General features: G+C 39.1%; 1 protein-coding gene across 1 annotated transcript; it reads left to right on the forward strand.

The window, feature by feature from the left end:
* Positions 1–597: 597 nt before the first annotated feature.
* Positions 598–4,824, forward strand: LOC146964515 (uncharacterized). Its single transcript, XM_085765402.1, has 6 exons — positions 598–670; positions 996–1,266; positions 1,345–1,473; positions 2,282–2,422; positions 2,592–2,623; positions 4,045–4,824. The coding sequence occupies exons 2-6, from the start codon at positions 999–1,001 to the stop codon at positions 4,327–4,329; spliced, it is 855 nt and encodes a 284-aa protein (XP_085621528.1). The 5' UTR covers positions 598–670; positions 996–998; the 3' UTR covers positions 4,330–4,824.
* Positions 4,825–16,896: the final 12,072 nt, after the last annotated feature.

Genomic DNA, 16,896 nt, shown 5'->3' on the forward strand with positions numbered 1-16,896 from the left:
CCTAACCTTTAACCTGTCCTGAGTGGACTCTCTGCTGTATCTCACACCGCTGTCATAAAAGGGATTACCACATATCACAAGGTGAAAAGAAGTTCAATTACAACCATGATTATACAACACTTGGAAACATCATTTAAAAAATCCATTACACTTTTAAATCCTATTTTTTGTCATGATTGTTATTGATATTAATATTATGATGATGATGATTCTATCCTTTAATATTTTCTAACATGTTAAAAATGAATCCTGATTTTGTTGACTCCCATGTGGAGTGGGAATTAGAGTCTATCACTGCCTTAAGTAAATGTACTGTATCTGTAGCTATATGTAAACATTTTATATCTGTGTTCAGAGTTCAAATTGACATGACTTTACTGACCATCAAAGGCAGACATGCTCCTCTTGACTGAGAAGTTACTGGTGGGCTACTGCAGAGCAACATGTCGTATATTAACCGGAGCCTGTGGTCTATTCATATATAGTGCTACTGCTGTGTTTCAGAGCAAGGAGTACTTGCGGTTGCCAAACCGGTTCCTGTCACCACGCCCACAGGAAGTTATTTAATCATTTTCCCCTCAACTTTGCTGACTGAACAGAGGCCGAGTCCTTTTGCTTTTTGTTTGATAAGACGCTGGAACTTTTTTCCCTCAAGTCGGACCAGATAAAGGTTGGTTTATTCTATCATAACAATACTCTAGTCTGTGGTGTAGTTTCCTAATGATCTTTATGTGTTGTTGTTGTCAATTATACTGTATTTGCAGTATCCTGTAAAACTTTTCTGCAAATAAACAAGAGTTCTAGCCAGCAACTGATGACTCAGAGGTGCTAATTCAATGTTATCATGTAGTTGAAACATACACAAAACTTTACACATAGCACTGGCTGAATGTTTCACAGGAAGGAAACAACATAATCATCATTGGACAATTCTTTCTGCTCTGCTCTGTCAAAGTGTCTTACTTTGATGTAGAATACTGTCTCTATGATTCCAGGCCATGGACAAGCTGAAGTCAGAAGAGGGGAGACTGTGTATGTGGCTCTCAGTTGACCCTGACCACATCATTTCACAGTGTGAAGAAATCTTGTCATTGAAGGATTCACGTGACATAGAAAAGCAAAAGGATCCACTAGAGAAGATGAGAGTCCTTGTGCAAATAATAATTAAAAAGGGAAGCGACACCAGCCAGAGCTTCTTCGACATCCTGGAGAAGCAACAAGAACATTACAAGGAACTAAAACAACTATTCAGCCCTGATGTTCAAGGTAAAGACCAATCTGTGAAATCTTGAAGTCTGTCAAGCAGCACCACAGGAACTCTGATCTATATCTTTATCTTTTCAGGGTCACACACTCCAACAGTGGTTGCTGATGGTTCAAGTGTCGTTACTCACAGAGAAATAAGTAATATTAAAGCCAAGAATCTTTCAATGAAGGTTGAAACAGAGTATAACCCAGGATGTAGTACCTCTGGTAAGCATTATTACTTCTCAGATATTCTCTGTACAGTGTATCTTCATAAACGTGCAACATTTTTGACTTCATTCCCATTTCAACCCATTTTCATGGGTGTAAGAAGATAGTGTACAATGGACACTCAGAGCGCAAACCATATTTGCATACTAATGTAGGCTCACAAAGGCAGAAGCAACACATTTCCTGTTCATTTGCTTGGTGTGAGTGTTGCTGTGACATTAATGCATTACACATAATACAGTACATTAACACATGTATAAAGTGAGTGGAGGTTAATTGTTGTGCCATTCATCTGGTGCCGTGTTACAATGTGATATAGATAATTGAATCAGAGAAATTGAAGTCTATAAAGAAATCTTAAACCAATTATGGATTTGTTTGGTTTGAGCGTCTTGAAAAGATAATTTGGTAACACTTTATTTTAAGGGGTCCTTGTTCCTGTGTATCTACCTTATTAATTACAGTGTAATTACGTATGTAACCGTATGTAATGACATGTACTTACATTGTAAATACATAGTGTATTTTGGTGTACTTACAGGTCCTTGTTACACTTGTAATAAGAAATGCCAAAGTGGCCTCTCTCTTTGCACAAGCATTTCTTATTACAAGTGTAACAAGGACCTGTAAGTACACCAAAATACACTATGTATTTACAATGTAATACATGTTATTACATACGGTTACATAGGTAATTACACTGTAATTAATTAGGTAGATACACAGGAACAAGGACCCCTTAAAATAAAGTGTTACCGATAATTTTGATATCTGTTTTGAACATTTTTTTTGTTTTCCTGTTCAGAGATTGCTGTTGGAGGGGCTCCTCAAGCACAATACACTGCATCTAACGGCAGTGTAATATGTGGTGATAAAATAACTGATGTCACCATAGATGGTGATATAGATTTGTCAGTGACAACAAAAAGATCACAAGTGCATGCAGGTAAGATGTGCCAACGTCTTACTAATGATCTGTAAAATGTTTGTACATAAACAAAAACATACAAAACTATACATTATACATAATAATGTGTGTCTCTGTCAGTGTCTCATTCTTACATCAAAGCAGTAACAGAAACATTTCTGAAAAATGACATTGCTTTTCTTCTCAGGTGCAGCAGATCAGACTCTGTCCTCCTCTCAGGTACAGCAGTAATAGAAACTCTTTGACAGTAGAATGCACAATGTTAATTTGGTTTTAGGGATTTTCAATAATTATCCAGGCTGGGACAAAGTGAAGGACGTCTCTAGTCTGAACATAAATACCAGCCCAGTGATATAAAAGGACTTTATAGTCCTTGCCCTGGCTGGTGTCTCACTGTGAAATCACAACATGTTATTTTTTATGACCTCAGTTTTTGTATATTAATAAATGAGCTTTGGAGGTGGAGATTTATTATTTCATCTCTGGATAGAACCAGGCTAGTTCTTTGTTCTTTATGCTGTGATGTGCAAAGCTAAGATACCTGTCACCTGGTTCTGAAATGACAGTGGTATAATTTTTCTGACCTAACACTGGCATGTATGAGAGATAAGACAGCCACTGGCCCGGGTAAATGAGGACACTACACAGGCATACCTGTGTGAACTGTGTTTTGAAACATAAAGATTGTAATTTCTGAGGTTGCAACAACAGGAGCTGGAATCAATTTTGGCAGGTGTAAGACTACAATATATATACATTTCAATAGCCCTTTACTAATTTTCCAAGTGGTAAAAAAAAGAATGGTTAAGGTTAAATCTTCTAAATATAAATGAGTGACAAAGTCATTTTGAGGCAGAAAACCGCTTTTACTGTAACATCCAGGATCTGGAATCAATTTTTGGCAGGTGTAAGACTCCAAATTATGTGTTGCAATGGCCCTTTATTTATTTTTAAGTAGTAAAAAGTAGAGACATAAAACTAACATTATTGACAATGATCGCATTAATATAATGATTGATTACATTATAAATAGCCAACAAGTATGGCCGTGAAGTCTGTTAGAATGTGCGTTATTGACTCAAATCATACCAGCTTATTACTATTACACAAACAGTGTATTTGTTCGTACTGTTGTTGTTCGATCCAAATGAAAACAGCTGTAGAGCCATGTAAACTATGCTTTTCAGCTTTAATAGACTGTGCACGTTCCCGTGGACGGAAATCCGTTTTTGGTGTGCAATCACTTTTTGCCACAGGTAGATTTGTGCATTATGAAAATTGAAGAACTAATGATGTCACTGAATGACAACTATAAGGGAACAGCTCTTAAAACAACATGGATTTCAACCTAGGGAGCCTACAAATTACAGATTTATTTTGTCAATTCTCACATTTTGGGGGCCAGAAGGCAAGTTAAACACCCAAATATGGGTTAAATTGATAATGATTGTTATGATTGTTAAAGTGATATTTCCATATGTTCCATATGAAATTAATCAGGTAAAATGGGGGTGATAGGGTAAAAACAAGAGCTAATGAGTAAGGTAATCAACCAGGAAGTGAGGCAAATCAAATAATACAGAGAGAAAAGTCATTTATTCACGTGTGATTAACAAAACCTGTTGTCTTTCATATAGGAGGGCCCTGCTGTGACAATTATCAGAGTGCACAAGGTGGAACTCATCGGCTGCCTGACGACCGATCACTCCTTCATTCTGCAGCACATGCAACCTAGTGACATCATCACAGACCGACAGTATAACGAACTCAAGCATTCCACAACGCCTGAAGAAACTGTCACCAAACTGATCGATCTAGTCATTGGCAAAGGTCAAAACATCTGCTCTCGTTTCATTGAAGTTCTGAAAATGCCAGATATTCTTCGTACGTATCCACAGCTTCAGGAGTTGACAAACAAATGGTAGGGAATGTTGAATTCCGGTATCTTACGCTTGTTTTGCAGCACATGTATTTACTGAGAAATAGCTGTTCACTGATGGATCATAGCCTATCTAACAATGAATGGTGAATTTTACTAAATGAACACCACACATTTGTGAAGTCCAAAATCAGGTTGTTGCAGATAATGTACCACACCACCAGAGGTCGCAATAATGCAAGTTTTGTTTTTTTTGAGTTTGGTAATAAAACCTGCAGTGTAGTTATGGATCCCATTAGCAGCACCGTTTTCAAGCTTTATTTAGAGAAAACTGACATTTTGACAGAAGACAGAAATGTGAGTGTGTATGAAACATTTTTTCTCCCTGACCACACATAAAAGTTAATGCAGGCTTTCGCCCCAAAGGTCAATATGAAGAACATTTGAGACTCCTGTTTATTCTCTTTTGCTGTTGTACAATTTTTAAAGTTGTGCTGTGTTTTAATGTGCTGTGCTATACTCCATGGGGAGGTTGCTTGAGTTGTAGTAAGATTTTGTCATTTACCTCTTACTATCAGAAATAAACAACGGTCGACTCCATTGTGTGGGCTTCATCATAGCACAACACAAACAATGCTGCACTGGTTACACCATCATGTTTGCTCTCAGTGCTTTTTTCCCATGAATTTCAAAAAAAAAAAAAAAAAAATTGGTGGGCAAAAAAAGTTGCCACCACCTTTAACTGATCCCAGATCAGGGTGTGTAGGTAGGGTATTATCCTGCCAGAGTACTCAACCGCCCAATACAATGAACAGACATAGACAAGATCGCATCCAGCTGCCTCCCTCTGCTGCGTTGGTACAAAGACATACCGTGGAGTGTCTCTCTGGCCCGTGTCACCTGGCTCAGGCCCAGTGATCTCTGGATGTGCGGAGTGAGAGCGTAGAAGGAAGGTGGCTGGAGAATCCGTTTGGAATGGAAACAGTCTGACGCACTTGGTAGATCATAAAACAGCAGCAGGATTAGCACCGGTCTATGGGGGACAGTGAATGACAAACACTCCAACACCTCATGTGAACTGGGCACTTGCCTCTCTCTACCATATATCACTATCATTTTCATAGAGCGTGTCTCTTGAGATTTGGCTTGTAAGTTTTTTTTCTATGTTGTTTTTAGTTATTTTAGTGTACTGTACATTCCGCTTTGGGGCAGTATGTGGGAGTGGGCTAACGCTTCCCATAGTTGTCTGTAAGATTTGTTGCCTTTTTTTTAACATTTGTTGTAACATATCATTTCAAGTTGTGTTCCCAGACCCTCCCAGGAGATTATCATCGCATGGACTTTATGATGGCATCCTGCTGATTAGCTGGAGATAATGATAATAATAATATTTGAATTTCTAATTGCATTCTGATATTTGTGGCTTCTGTGTGTTATTGATTTTTCTTGCAAGCAAATCCTTGCAAAACAGCATCACTTGAACTACGAGTAGAAATAACTCATACTTGCAGGCGGTCACACTGACATTTTCTTCTTGGCTGCTAAGGCCTGACGCTCATGAAACATGATGGCACCAAACATCAGACTACATTTGCATGCGCCATTGTTCCACTTTTCTCCTGCCGTCCTAACACAGGGGACATTTTTCACATGCCACTGCACTGCCAAACTTTTCGAAACGTGAACCCCCACCACGCCAGACAGCGAATGCAACTTGGTGGTGAAAAGGGGGTATCTATTACACAGGCAAGGGGCCAGCTCATCGGTATTTGTTTTAACAGCAGGCTATTAGCAGGCATGCTTGTCTTGTGTATTTTACAAGGGTTTCCAGTCATGTCAAAAGTCCTCCTCAGTTGATAGAGACAGAGAGGTGTGGACTTTCATTTTATTCAGATTGTACAGCATCAAGATGATAGTATACAAGCTGCACAGAAAAAAAGTAGATGGGGATGTTGCGTTTGTGTTCATAAGTAACACTAGTATACTATCTAATACCAAATATTTTTGGTTTAGGTTTGTTTAAAGGAGGGTGGGGGGTAACCCTCACATAAAATATCAGTGTTGTGTTTACAGCTTGTTGTGACTAATGCTCAATCCAAACTTTAACCACAAGCTAAGGTTAATGGTAAACCCTCTACGACCAGCCCCATGAGAGAGTGAACACATGCTTCCCACAATGAAACTGACGCACATGCAAATTTTTATAACAAAAGATAACATCAAAGAATCAGTTTGTTTCTACATTCTATATTTGCATTAATGGTTTTCCGGCCTGGAAGTTAGCAACACAACATTTGCTCATGTACTGGTCCTGATTCATTATCACAGCACATCAGAGTATTACCATCTAACTAAGGGGTGTCAAACTCAGTTTAGTTCAGGGGCCTCATACAGCGCAATTTGATCTCAAGTGGGCCGGACCAGTTAAATAATAACATATAATTAATGAGACCTCTAAACTTTTCCCTTTGTTTTAATAAGATATTAATAGTTAATGAACTGCTCTTTTACAAAACATTATGAAATGAAATTCCATGACAAAAATATATGTGCAATTTCAAAAATGTAGAAATATGCATATGGAAAAAAAGTGATGTCTTCTGTCTTCTATGTAATTTTCACACTTGGAAAATTCATCCTAGAATTAACCAACTTCCCTATTCTGCCCTAGACACTCAGACCCAAGCTAATTGTTTGCTACTGGTGATGCAAATGCTTACTGCTACTGTTTACACTGCAACGCTCAATATGAATCAAATAGGACTTTAACTCCAACTACTCAGGTAACAATTGTTCATTTATTTTTGATTCAAGAATGACCGGCCATATGCTGAGAGTTACTTGCCTTTCCACAGTGTAAATTCATTCAGATATTTGTGACCCATTCCCCCTTGCCCTGCGTGCACACCAGCCCCCGTCAACTCAAAAATAGCACCAGTTGCCGTAAATGGGTTCAAAAATAGCCTCAAGTTGAAAAGAGGTAGACATGGATACCCTGAGAGATTGTTCAGTCTCAAGTGTCACCTCACTTCCTACGTTTTGTTTGTGTTGCACATGGATACAGTATGTACCTATGAAAGTGCCAGGCACGTGGCTTCTCATTTTCATCATCTTCACAGGTGCCCTGAGTTCACACTTATAATCTACACTACGTTTTACACTTTTACTACATTTTAATAATGAGAGAATGTCTTTGTTCTATTAAAGTGTGTGGGAGTACCACTTACTTAAAATGCTTTTATTCTGACATGCTGCTGTTTTGGTAAAAGAGTGAAGGCAGGCCAAAACACAAGTGATACATGCCTGATTATCGACTGATGGAATTATCCAATAGGATGCAATATGTTTTATATAAAGTGTATTGTAACTTGCAGCTTTGTTGTAATGAATCATCTGAAACAGCTACTAAAAACTTCAACCTGCAGTGGACAGTGTAAAGTTAAGGAGATCGCTCTTAGTGATGCTAAGTGATTCCTAAACATCTGTACCACATTTCATGGCAGTCCATCAAAGAGTTGTTACAACATTTCAGTCTGAACCAATGTGGTGGACTGAATGACCAGTTAAAACTTCCACCCAAAAACAGTCACTGTGGCTTAAAGCCTTGTACAACATGACAGAACATCCATATTAATGAAACAACAATGGACTCCACAGCCCCGACTTCCATTTGTGCCAATTTCAAAAGACAAAGGGATTCTGATTGTTCTGCTGTGAACAATAGAAAATAGGACATGTGCTCCCCAGATTGGGTGGATCAAAGATGGCTGTTTGATCGTTTTAAAGCCCCAAAAACTGCCAAATTGATTTATGATGGTGGATTTGCTGTTTCAGCCTTTTATAGCCGCCTGAATAACATACAAACATTCGCCCTCGCATGGATAGAACGCCAGTGTACCTTATAAAGTTTAGCCGAAACAGTTTTCATTATTTATTTGGTTTGGGGTGCAAATGCGGAGCAGCTGTTTCTCATGCTGTTCTGGGTCCTATGTATGTCACAAGAAGTGCTTGGTGAGGATACTGGGTTTCACTCTGTCTGTGGTCTGTTGTGGTTAAATGCTTCACAGACCTTTGGTTATGTGAGATTAGCTTTGAAGATCTGGATGTTTCCTGACACTGACTTGTTTTTCATGTTCTGCTTCATTTCAGTCACACATCTGACAGAGGGTTGCTGTTTTTGTGTTTGTAGGTGGTGTGTGCTTGTACTTGATAGTATTTGATATCAATGGAAGATTCTGATTTTATTTTAGATTAAAGAGGCCTACATAATTCCCTTCTCAGTCCTGTGTAGGCTAATGGTTTAGCATCTTCTGGTTTCAGCCTTTAGCATCACTGACTTTTAATTGGTTCACTCTCACAGCTAACCCTGGCAAACACACTATATATCCAGCACAAAATAGTAGACAATGCTAGCAACTAGCTATTAATCACACATGTCCCTCAAAAGTTACTGGAACTCTAAAACAAAAAGGGATTATTCACCAGAAATCATGACTCCAAATGGATGCTAATGGTGTCCATGTGTAGACAATGCGTGGATGTGATGGTGATTACCACTGTATTCCGTCAGAGCTGAATTTACAGTACAATACAAGCAGCGTTATGTCTTCAGGGCAGGATGGAGGATATTACTGGAAGGTGACAAGATGGGTGGGGGCTAGCTGGTTAGCATACTGACTTCAGTAGAAGAAAAGACAGCTCTTGGTGAATAAACAATTCTGTGATGCTGAAATGGCGACGTTCCCTTTTGTTTTTTCAAGGTCTAATGTGACAGATTTCTTTTTTGACATAATTCTTTTCTGTTGCCTAGTTGATTAAAGGGGAAAAAAGAAAAAAAACTGTCTCCTTACTGTGTCAGAGGTGAATTTCAAGTCCTGGGAAAATACTTAAGATGTGTGAACATCATTGGCTGAGTCTGAAAATCAAACAGCCCGAAGCACTTTTGTAAAAGATATGACAACAGTTAATGAGTGAAAACACAACTGGTCAAGCTGGGGACACACAAGTTTGTTTTACTGGTTTTCTCATCTGACTACAAAGGTCTCTCATCTGTTCACTAATCCAAGTGCATCATCAATGCCTTTCAACCAAGGCGAATGGTGCTTCAGCTGTACAAATAAAAAGAAGCAGGCTCCATGCTGGCCTAATGTGTTTGAGTTGCCGTATGTTTGTGGTCCGACACCTGTATGGAGTGAGATAAGGGTCAGAAAAGCAGTTTCATCATAGGAACGCTGCCTGGTTCCTGGATGTGAATATCTCTTTGTGATTCTTTTTTTTTTTAATGATAGAGGGAAATGATGTGGCACCTATGATGAAAGCTTAAATACAATTGCTTGAATGTTTAACAGTCTTTTCAAGGCGAGCCAGCTCTTGGTTTTATCTGCAGAACAATAAGCAGCCAGGCAGCGTTTGACTTTGAAAATAATGAAATAAATCATTCCTCCAAGCTACAGCGATAGGGCTGAATTGTAAATTGGTGGCTGCACACAGATGATTGTGTGTACGTGCAGCTGTGGCTCAAAATGGGATAATGTGAGACTGAGGCAAAGTTTCAAATGTCAGTTCAATTGAGCCATATAATGTAGTTAGGGGTTACACTGAGAGGTCAGGGAGATGAGGCTATCTATAGCAGTATGGCCATCTGGAAGATATGATAAGGGTAAATCCTTTGGTAACCTCGCTTTACCCCTTTGTACAGTAGAGTGTCCCCTCTTTGAAGCACTGTTTAAGGGCCCTGCAAGGCATGAATGTTTTTAATAACTATAACTCCCATCAGAGGAATATGTGCATGCTTGTTTCTCATCATTTAGACCACTCTCTGATAAACCATGAGGTACTGTGTGCAGATTGTTGACTCATACAGTCACGTAGGTCTCCAGTCACTAAAAAAAAACATGTCAAACGATCCCAGCTTGTGAACCTCGTGATTATTAGGAACCTATTGTATTCCTAGGACGACTTCTTCTTCTTCTTCTTCTTCTTCTTCTTCTTCTTCTTCTTCTTCTTCTTCTTCTTCTTCTTCTTCTTCTTCTTCTTCTTCTTCTTCTTCTTCTTCTTCTTCTTCTTCTTCTTCTTCTTCTTCTTCTTCTTCTTCCTCCAAGGAAGTCATACTTCCCATGGGTGAAAACTCACCAAACTTCACAGAAACATCTAAACCCATGCCAGATTAACTCAACTCCAAGGACATAATAAGCGTTTAAATTTAAAAACTTTAAAAATTCCTACCAAACCAACGGTAGATTCTAAAGTTTTGAAACTTCACCACAATGTCGCCTCAATACTGCTGAAACTTTTGTCCACTTAAACTCATTACAAATTATGAAGTCCATCACTCTGTTTTTTTTCAATAACTGTAAAACTTTTCAAATGTATCTCCTCCCACAATTTTTGCTTAATTGACACCAAACTTGCTACAGAGCATCTCCAGACTGTTCTCCACAAAACTTGTTTCTCGGATTTTTGATTAAGCAAAAATTGAGTCTACAGTGCATGAAAACGTTTGACTGTAAACAGTACTGTAAACATATACCATCAAATTCTTGATAAATACATTTTCAATCTTCCTGAAAAAAAATGAGAATATTCTGGAGTCATGGTTGATGAAGTTTAGCAAATATCAGAATTTTATCTCAAAAACTGAATTTTTGAGAACATTTTGAATTCTGCTCTCATGGGAACAACTGCGGTCAATGTGAGAGTGGAATTTTTAAACATCAGATTTTCTCTTATGAAGCAAAACACGTATCATTAAAAACAAATGACCAAACATTTCCATGCTGTCAAGATGCAATTTATGTATTATCAGATTTTTGTTTAGATAACTGAATTTCTGACATTTTGACCATTTCATCACAACAGCTGCCCGGGCATTGACTCCATGAGTGGATAAATGAAGCTACACAGCAGGTCTCACTACCAGCTAATTAGCTCAGCGAGTTAGGAGCTGGTTCTTGGTGTCAGAGATTGTGAGTTCAAGACCCAGCAAGGGTGATGATGATGATGACAGATCAAAATGTCAGATGTCCTCAACGTGAAACACAAGATAGTTGTACTGATGGTGACATCACAGCAAGCCTCTAAATTTAAAAATCCAAATAGCTTGGACTGGACCATGTGCGAAGGCTCCTAACATCTTAGACTCATAGTATATGTTTGACAAATACATATCAGAATTTTACCTCAAAAACTGATTTTTCTTTTTACTGTGGTTTCAAATCTGCCTGCACGACAGTGAATGGCTTAGTCAATTTGTGAAGCCACTGTTGAGCTGCCACTTGCCAATTAGCTCAGTGCGATAGACAATAGTCTTTGGTTCCTGAGGTTGTGGGTTCAATCCTCAACTGGTGCAAATTGAACATTATAAGGTAAACTGTCCTGTCTTCCTATTCTCCTTTTTGTTGCTCAGAATTTGCCTAAATTTGCCAAAATTAGCCAAAATTAGCCCGGACCCGACCCATTGCTGCGCAGCAGCTATAATTTATGTTGTATTCTTAATTTCCTGAACTGACCCAGGTTATTCTGACAGATATTCCAAGGCCTCTTTCTTTTGAGGACACCGTTTATGGGTAATCCCTAAGTACCTGAGAGAGGCCGGCAGGAACGGTAAACGGTAAACGGTAAACGGTAAACGAATAGGTAGAGGACTGCACAACTTTTATTACACAAATAACAGTAAATGAATATTTCATTTTCCAGTTAAAGGAAAACATTACTCTGGTTCCCATCTGAGACATTAAACAGAGAGTGCTGACAGATCAACAGGCTAGAAGGCCAACAGGATGTTTCAATAGCTGCATCCCTTGTGCATTCCTGACACGGAACAGAGACAAGAAATATTACAGGGTGGCATTTAAAAAAAAAAATTGGAATCAAAAATAATAAGGGGCAACAACAACTAGATAGTTTGGACCAGAAGAACACAAAACTACTTAATGAGATGATGTGCTGTTTCAGATTCTCACAGTTTACTGTAATGCAGGTGATAATTAGACTGCACAGCTGTTCTCCTCAAGTTGTTTTACTGCTCAATTCATCATCTGTATGCACTCTGTCTGTATGTTTACTCTGCTGAGCACATCCAATCAAGATGATGACCCCTGCATCATCTTTTTATTTTAGTTATGATCTAAGGATGATGCCTGAGAACCGGAAAGACTGTTGACAGCTAACATCCATTTTAAAGAACACACAAAAAAGCAACATTGGCCCACAAAGCAGCATCTGGCAGCAAAACCTAATCAACATGTGACCTGACTGATCTTAAAATGTTTGTGGGGTGGGGGGGCTATGTATTACTCATATTATTAGATAGATAGATAGATAGATAGATAGATAGATAGATAGATAGATAGATAGATAGATAGATAGATAGATAGATAGATAGATAGATAGATAGATAGATAGATAGATAGATAGATAGATAGATAGATAGATAGATAGATAGATAGATAGATGGAGGATGGATTGGAGATGACACGCCTGTCTAAAGAAAAAGCAGAGGCCTCATCTTGAATAAAGAGCACAAGCAGAATAAGTGAATTTAACTTACTAGGATGGAGAAAATAACAACACTTGACATGATCCCTTAAGGGAGCTGAATGAGGTGGGTAAAAGAAGAAGAAAAAGAAGTGTGTACTTTGTAATATTCCCCTTCCCAAACATTTAGCTCCCCAAAGACAAGAGGTGATGTGCACTGTTGGCCTGGCTGCAGTTCTCATTTCACAATCTGACTCCCCCCCACTCCTGTCTGGTATCATCACTGAAACACTTGGTGTAGAAATGGTTGCTCTTATGTAAGTCTAATGTTAGCCAATGGTGCATGTTCATAAAGCATGTCAGCCTCCCAGTGATCTCATTCAGCCCCGCTCAGGGTCAGACTGACCATCGGGCACACAGTGGGCCCTCACAAAAACCCATGAAGTGTTAAACTGACCCCAAGTCTGTAGGTTGAATCTCTGCAGTCCAAAGCTGGTGCTCCCAGCCCTGCCCTCAATACTAAATCAATACAGCCAGTAACTGTCCTCTTTTGCAAAACAACAACTTTGGTGAAATTGCAGACCATTTCAAATGGAAAATATACAGAAACAGCATTAGGTGAGGCAGTGAATAGGCACTGATATGCTGACTACACAGTAGGAAATTTTGCAACCTCAGATTTTCTCCTCTCGCCTCTGTCTCTGTCACCTCCCCCCTCCCCCCTGCCTGTGACAATGCCATCTCCCAGACTGAACTGTACCACTGTTATCTCTAGGCAGCAGGGGGTTGTTTGAGAGGAAGAAAAAAAAAGGAGATACACTCTGAGTATGAGCAAAGCTCAAGTTGAGCATGTTTTACTGCCCCTTGGCTCTTTTTGTTTCCCTGCCAAAGCCAATTTTTCTTTTGGAATAGCCACCACTGTCTTGCAGGAGCCCCCGTGGATGCGAGACATAATGCAGCAATCAGCACGATGAAGAGATGTTCAGCTTTGTCACAAAAGGCCGTCTGAATTAAATAAAGCAGAAAATACCAGAGCTGAAACCTCTTTCTGTCCCATGTGTGCCGCACGCTGTTAATCTGCCATGTTCACACATTCATCAACACAACTGCCACTTGCAGACATTCAAGCTCCACACAAATGACTCAGATGTGATATTGTAATTGTTGGATTTGCGTCAGCTGTCTTCCACACTTAATGTTCCGACTGATGAGAATCCACTAATGGTGATTTTAAGATCATTTTACATCATTTGTTCTGACCTGGATTCTCCAAGGCCATCCCTCAGTGTGCAACTGCTACTGCAGCACTGTGTCTTCATGACAGTCGTCAGTATAATCCACAAGCTCTATATGACATCATGGAAGATCTCTGCGGTTATTGGATTTGAAGATCTTTATGTTGCCCGATATTTTGGACCTTTCCTATATTTTCCATAAATAAATGAGTGGTTTTGAGAGCCAAAAAATCATCACAATGGATCTCTGGAGCTCTATTACAGTAACAGGACAGTGTCAGCCAATCAGAGAGAGGCTCTGAGCCTTTGTTCTGTTCAGATCTTTATGTTTCAGGAATAATAGCCACCATTCACAAAATAATGATAAGTTAATGACATAGATACATAGCTTTGAGTGAGGTTCTGAGTGAATGAGGATATTCAGTGCATGAGGGCACATTTGTCATTTAGAATATCAACTTTTCTGTACTTTCAAAAGAAGCCACATGAAAAAACAAACAGTAGATGTATAAGTACATGTAACATTTTCAAACCAAAATCAGGGTAACATCGTTCTTGATTTCATTGTCTGGACACAGGAAAAAAAACTAATATACAAGAAGACAAAATGAACATAATCAAACCAAAATCAGGGATTAGCCTATAAAATGTGAAAGTCAGAGGTCAGAGACAGGATGCCAGGCAGCATAGCAGACAATACACAGGAGCACAGTTGAACAGCTGGAGCCATTGACTAACTAGAAGTGCAAATACAACCTTGAAACCAAACCGGGGAAGGACTAGGTTATACACACACAAGACTGACAGGTAACAAACTAGACTGAAAATTGGCTAGAAATACAAAGGCAGGTGTGATGGGGCGGCTCCGTCACGGACAGCGCACAGCGTGGAGAGACACACGCAAACACACAAACACACACGCCACACTCTCTTCTATTTTCATTCTACACTGATAATGAATCTCGCCAACAAACCGCTTTTCCCTCCCACGCGCGGCCAAGGCTGCACACCTGGTAGCCCGACTTTCATTTATGCAAACATTGAAACTGATGTTCACTCACCTGTATTCCAGTTGTCTGAGCGTCCGGCCAAACACCGAAAATCTCGCGTGTTTTCTTTTTTCTTTTTTTTGTGCCAGTGTGTCATGTGACCGGTATTCCTGTTTTTTTTTTGTTTTTTTTTTCTTACTTGAAATTAAGATGTATCAGGAGGAAAACGCTGCCTGCAATTGATGGAAATATGACTTTGTGAATTAATTTATAAAGGCCAATTAAGTCTGGATTTTTTTTTTAAATATATGTACTATTGATTGTTACTTCTGGGTAAATATCAGGCAAAGTGGGAGGAGCCATACCTGGCTGCAGAGGAGGAACCAAATGGCCCCCTGAAAAGATAAAGAACTCTTTTTCTTTTCTTTAACGTTGTTTGTATATCGGGAAACAACAAATCACAACATAATTTTTTTTCTGACTTTTTTAATTCCTCACAGTTTCGAGCTGAAACATCATTAAAGGACCCCATGGCCGTGACAAGTACAAAAAACATTTAACACATGAAACAGGAAAAAAACACAAAGTCCAGACACAACGTCACAGTAAAAGTCTCTATGTGTAAGTAGTTAGATGCTGCAGGCAGATGGAGATGGTGAAGTAATAAATAAACTGGGTGACAATGTACCATCCACAGGGCATGAGGGGTCGCTGATGGTTTGATGTGGATGTAAATGATGTCATATCATCCTCTCAGTCATCAGATATCATCCTAGTTTATCACCTGTGGGAGATTTTGGAAGTGTTGAGCACCAATATTCAAAACTTTATAAAAAACATAAAATTAGGGGATGTGTTCATCCCTCCAATAGAATTCAAAGTGGTTTGTTGGTTGTAGGCTATGGTTGATTTATGGTTAGTTAGACCATGTGCTGATCACTGATATGAAGTGTAAGAATGCATGTCTGAGCAGCTAATCTCCTCAGGTACAGTTTGGCCAAAAGTTTTAGTTTGAGTTTTTGTCTCGTGTTTAAAAGAAACCCCAAAAACACACAATTCCCCTAAGAGACCACCACAATACATTAGTACAACTCATTAGCAACTCCTCAGAGCAGCACAAATAAACAGTGTCGTTGTGGTTTACATACTTTCATCTGACAGTCTTTTTTGATTTCTGTTTGTTCCACATGTAAAAAAAAAAAAAAAAAAAAAAAAAGCTTTCCGTTTATAAGTATTGTGAAATATGGTATTCATATCCCCTCATGTAAGCAGTTAGTAACCGTCTTTAATGCGAAGCGGTACCCTTTGCCCTTAATATTGTGCAGGCCACTCAGAGCCTGTAGTGTAATAGATTCCCTCCTCAACCACCCTCCAAAATAAAAACCAAAGGCCTCACAGGAAGCAGCAGGACAAAGGTTCAGGCAACACATGTGAGCAGGTCATCAGTTGTCCTGGAGTCCACCTGTGCTCCAGGCTGTCGAGGCTCCACGCGTTGACATTTACTTTTCATTCTGTTTATTTGTTTTCCATTTTCAGAAAATGAGTGAGAATGATGTAAAACCTGATATATCAGCACTTGCAATAATAATGTTATCCTGCTTTAGACTCAGTGCAGGAGCTTTCTCTGGAAAAAAGAAAGAAAAGAGAAAATGAAAAGAATGTAAGAATGTCATGTCACATCTTCTCATAACGCTAATGGCTTCTGATGTTTCAGCCAGCTGCATATGCACTAGTTATGGTATTTTCCTATATGGCTTTGTTTTTTACCCATGTAATGCATACTTTTTTTCCCCATCTGTGAGAATTTTCTGGGATAACATCTGGCATTCGTTTTCTGGAGTTTCCAAGACAGGTCCAGATTCCCTTTTCTGTATACATGTAGATGAGGGATAATTCTCATGAGAAAGATCACAT

The sequence above is a fragment of the Trachurus japonicus genome, chromosome 21 (genome assembly GCF_045865225.1).
Source record: "Trachurus japonicus isolate A0001 chromosome 21, Traja_1.0".
Taxonomy (NCBI): Eukaryota; Metazoa; Chordata; class Actinopteri; order Carangiformes; family Carangidae; genus Trachurus; species Trachurus japonicus.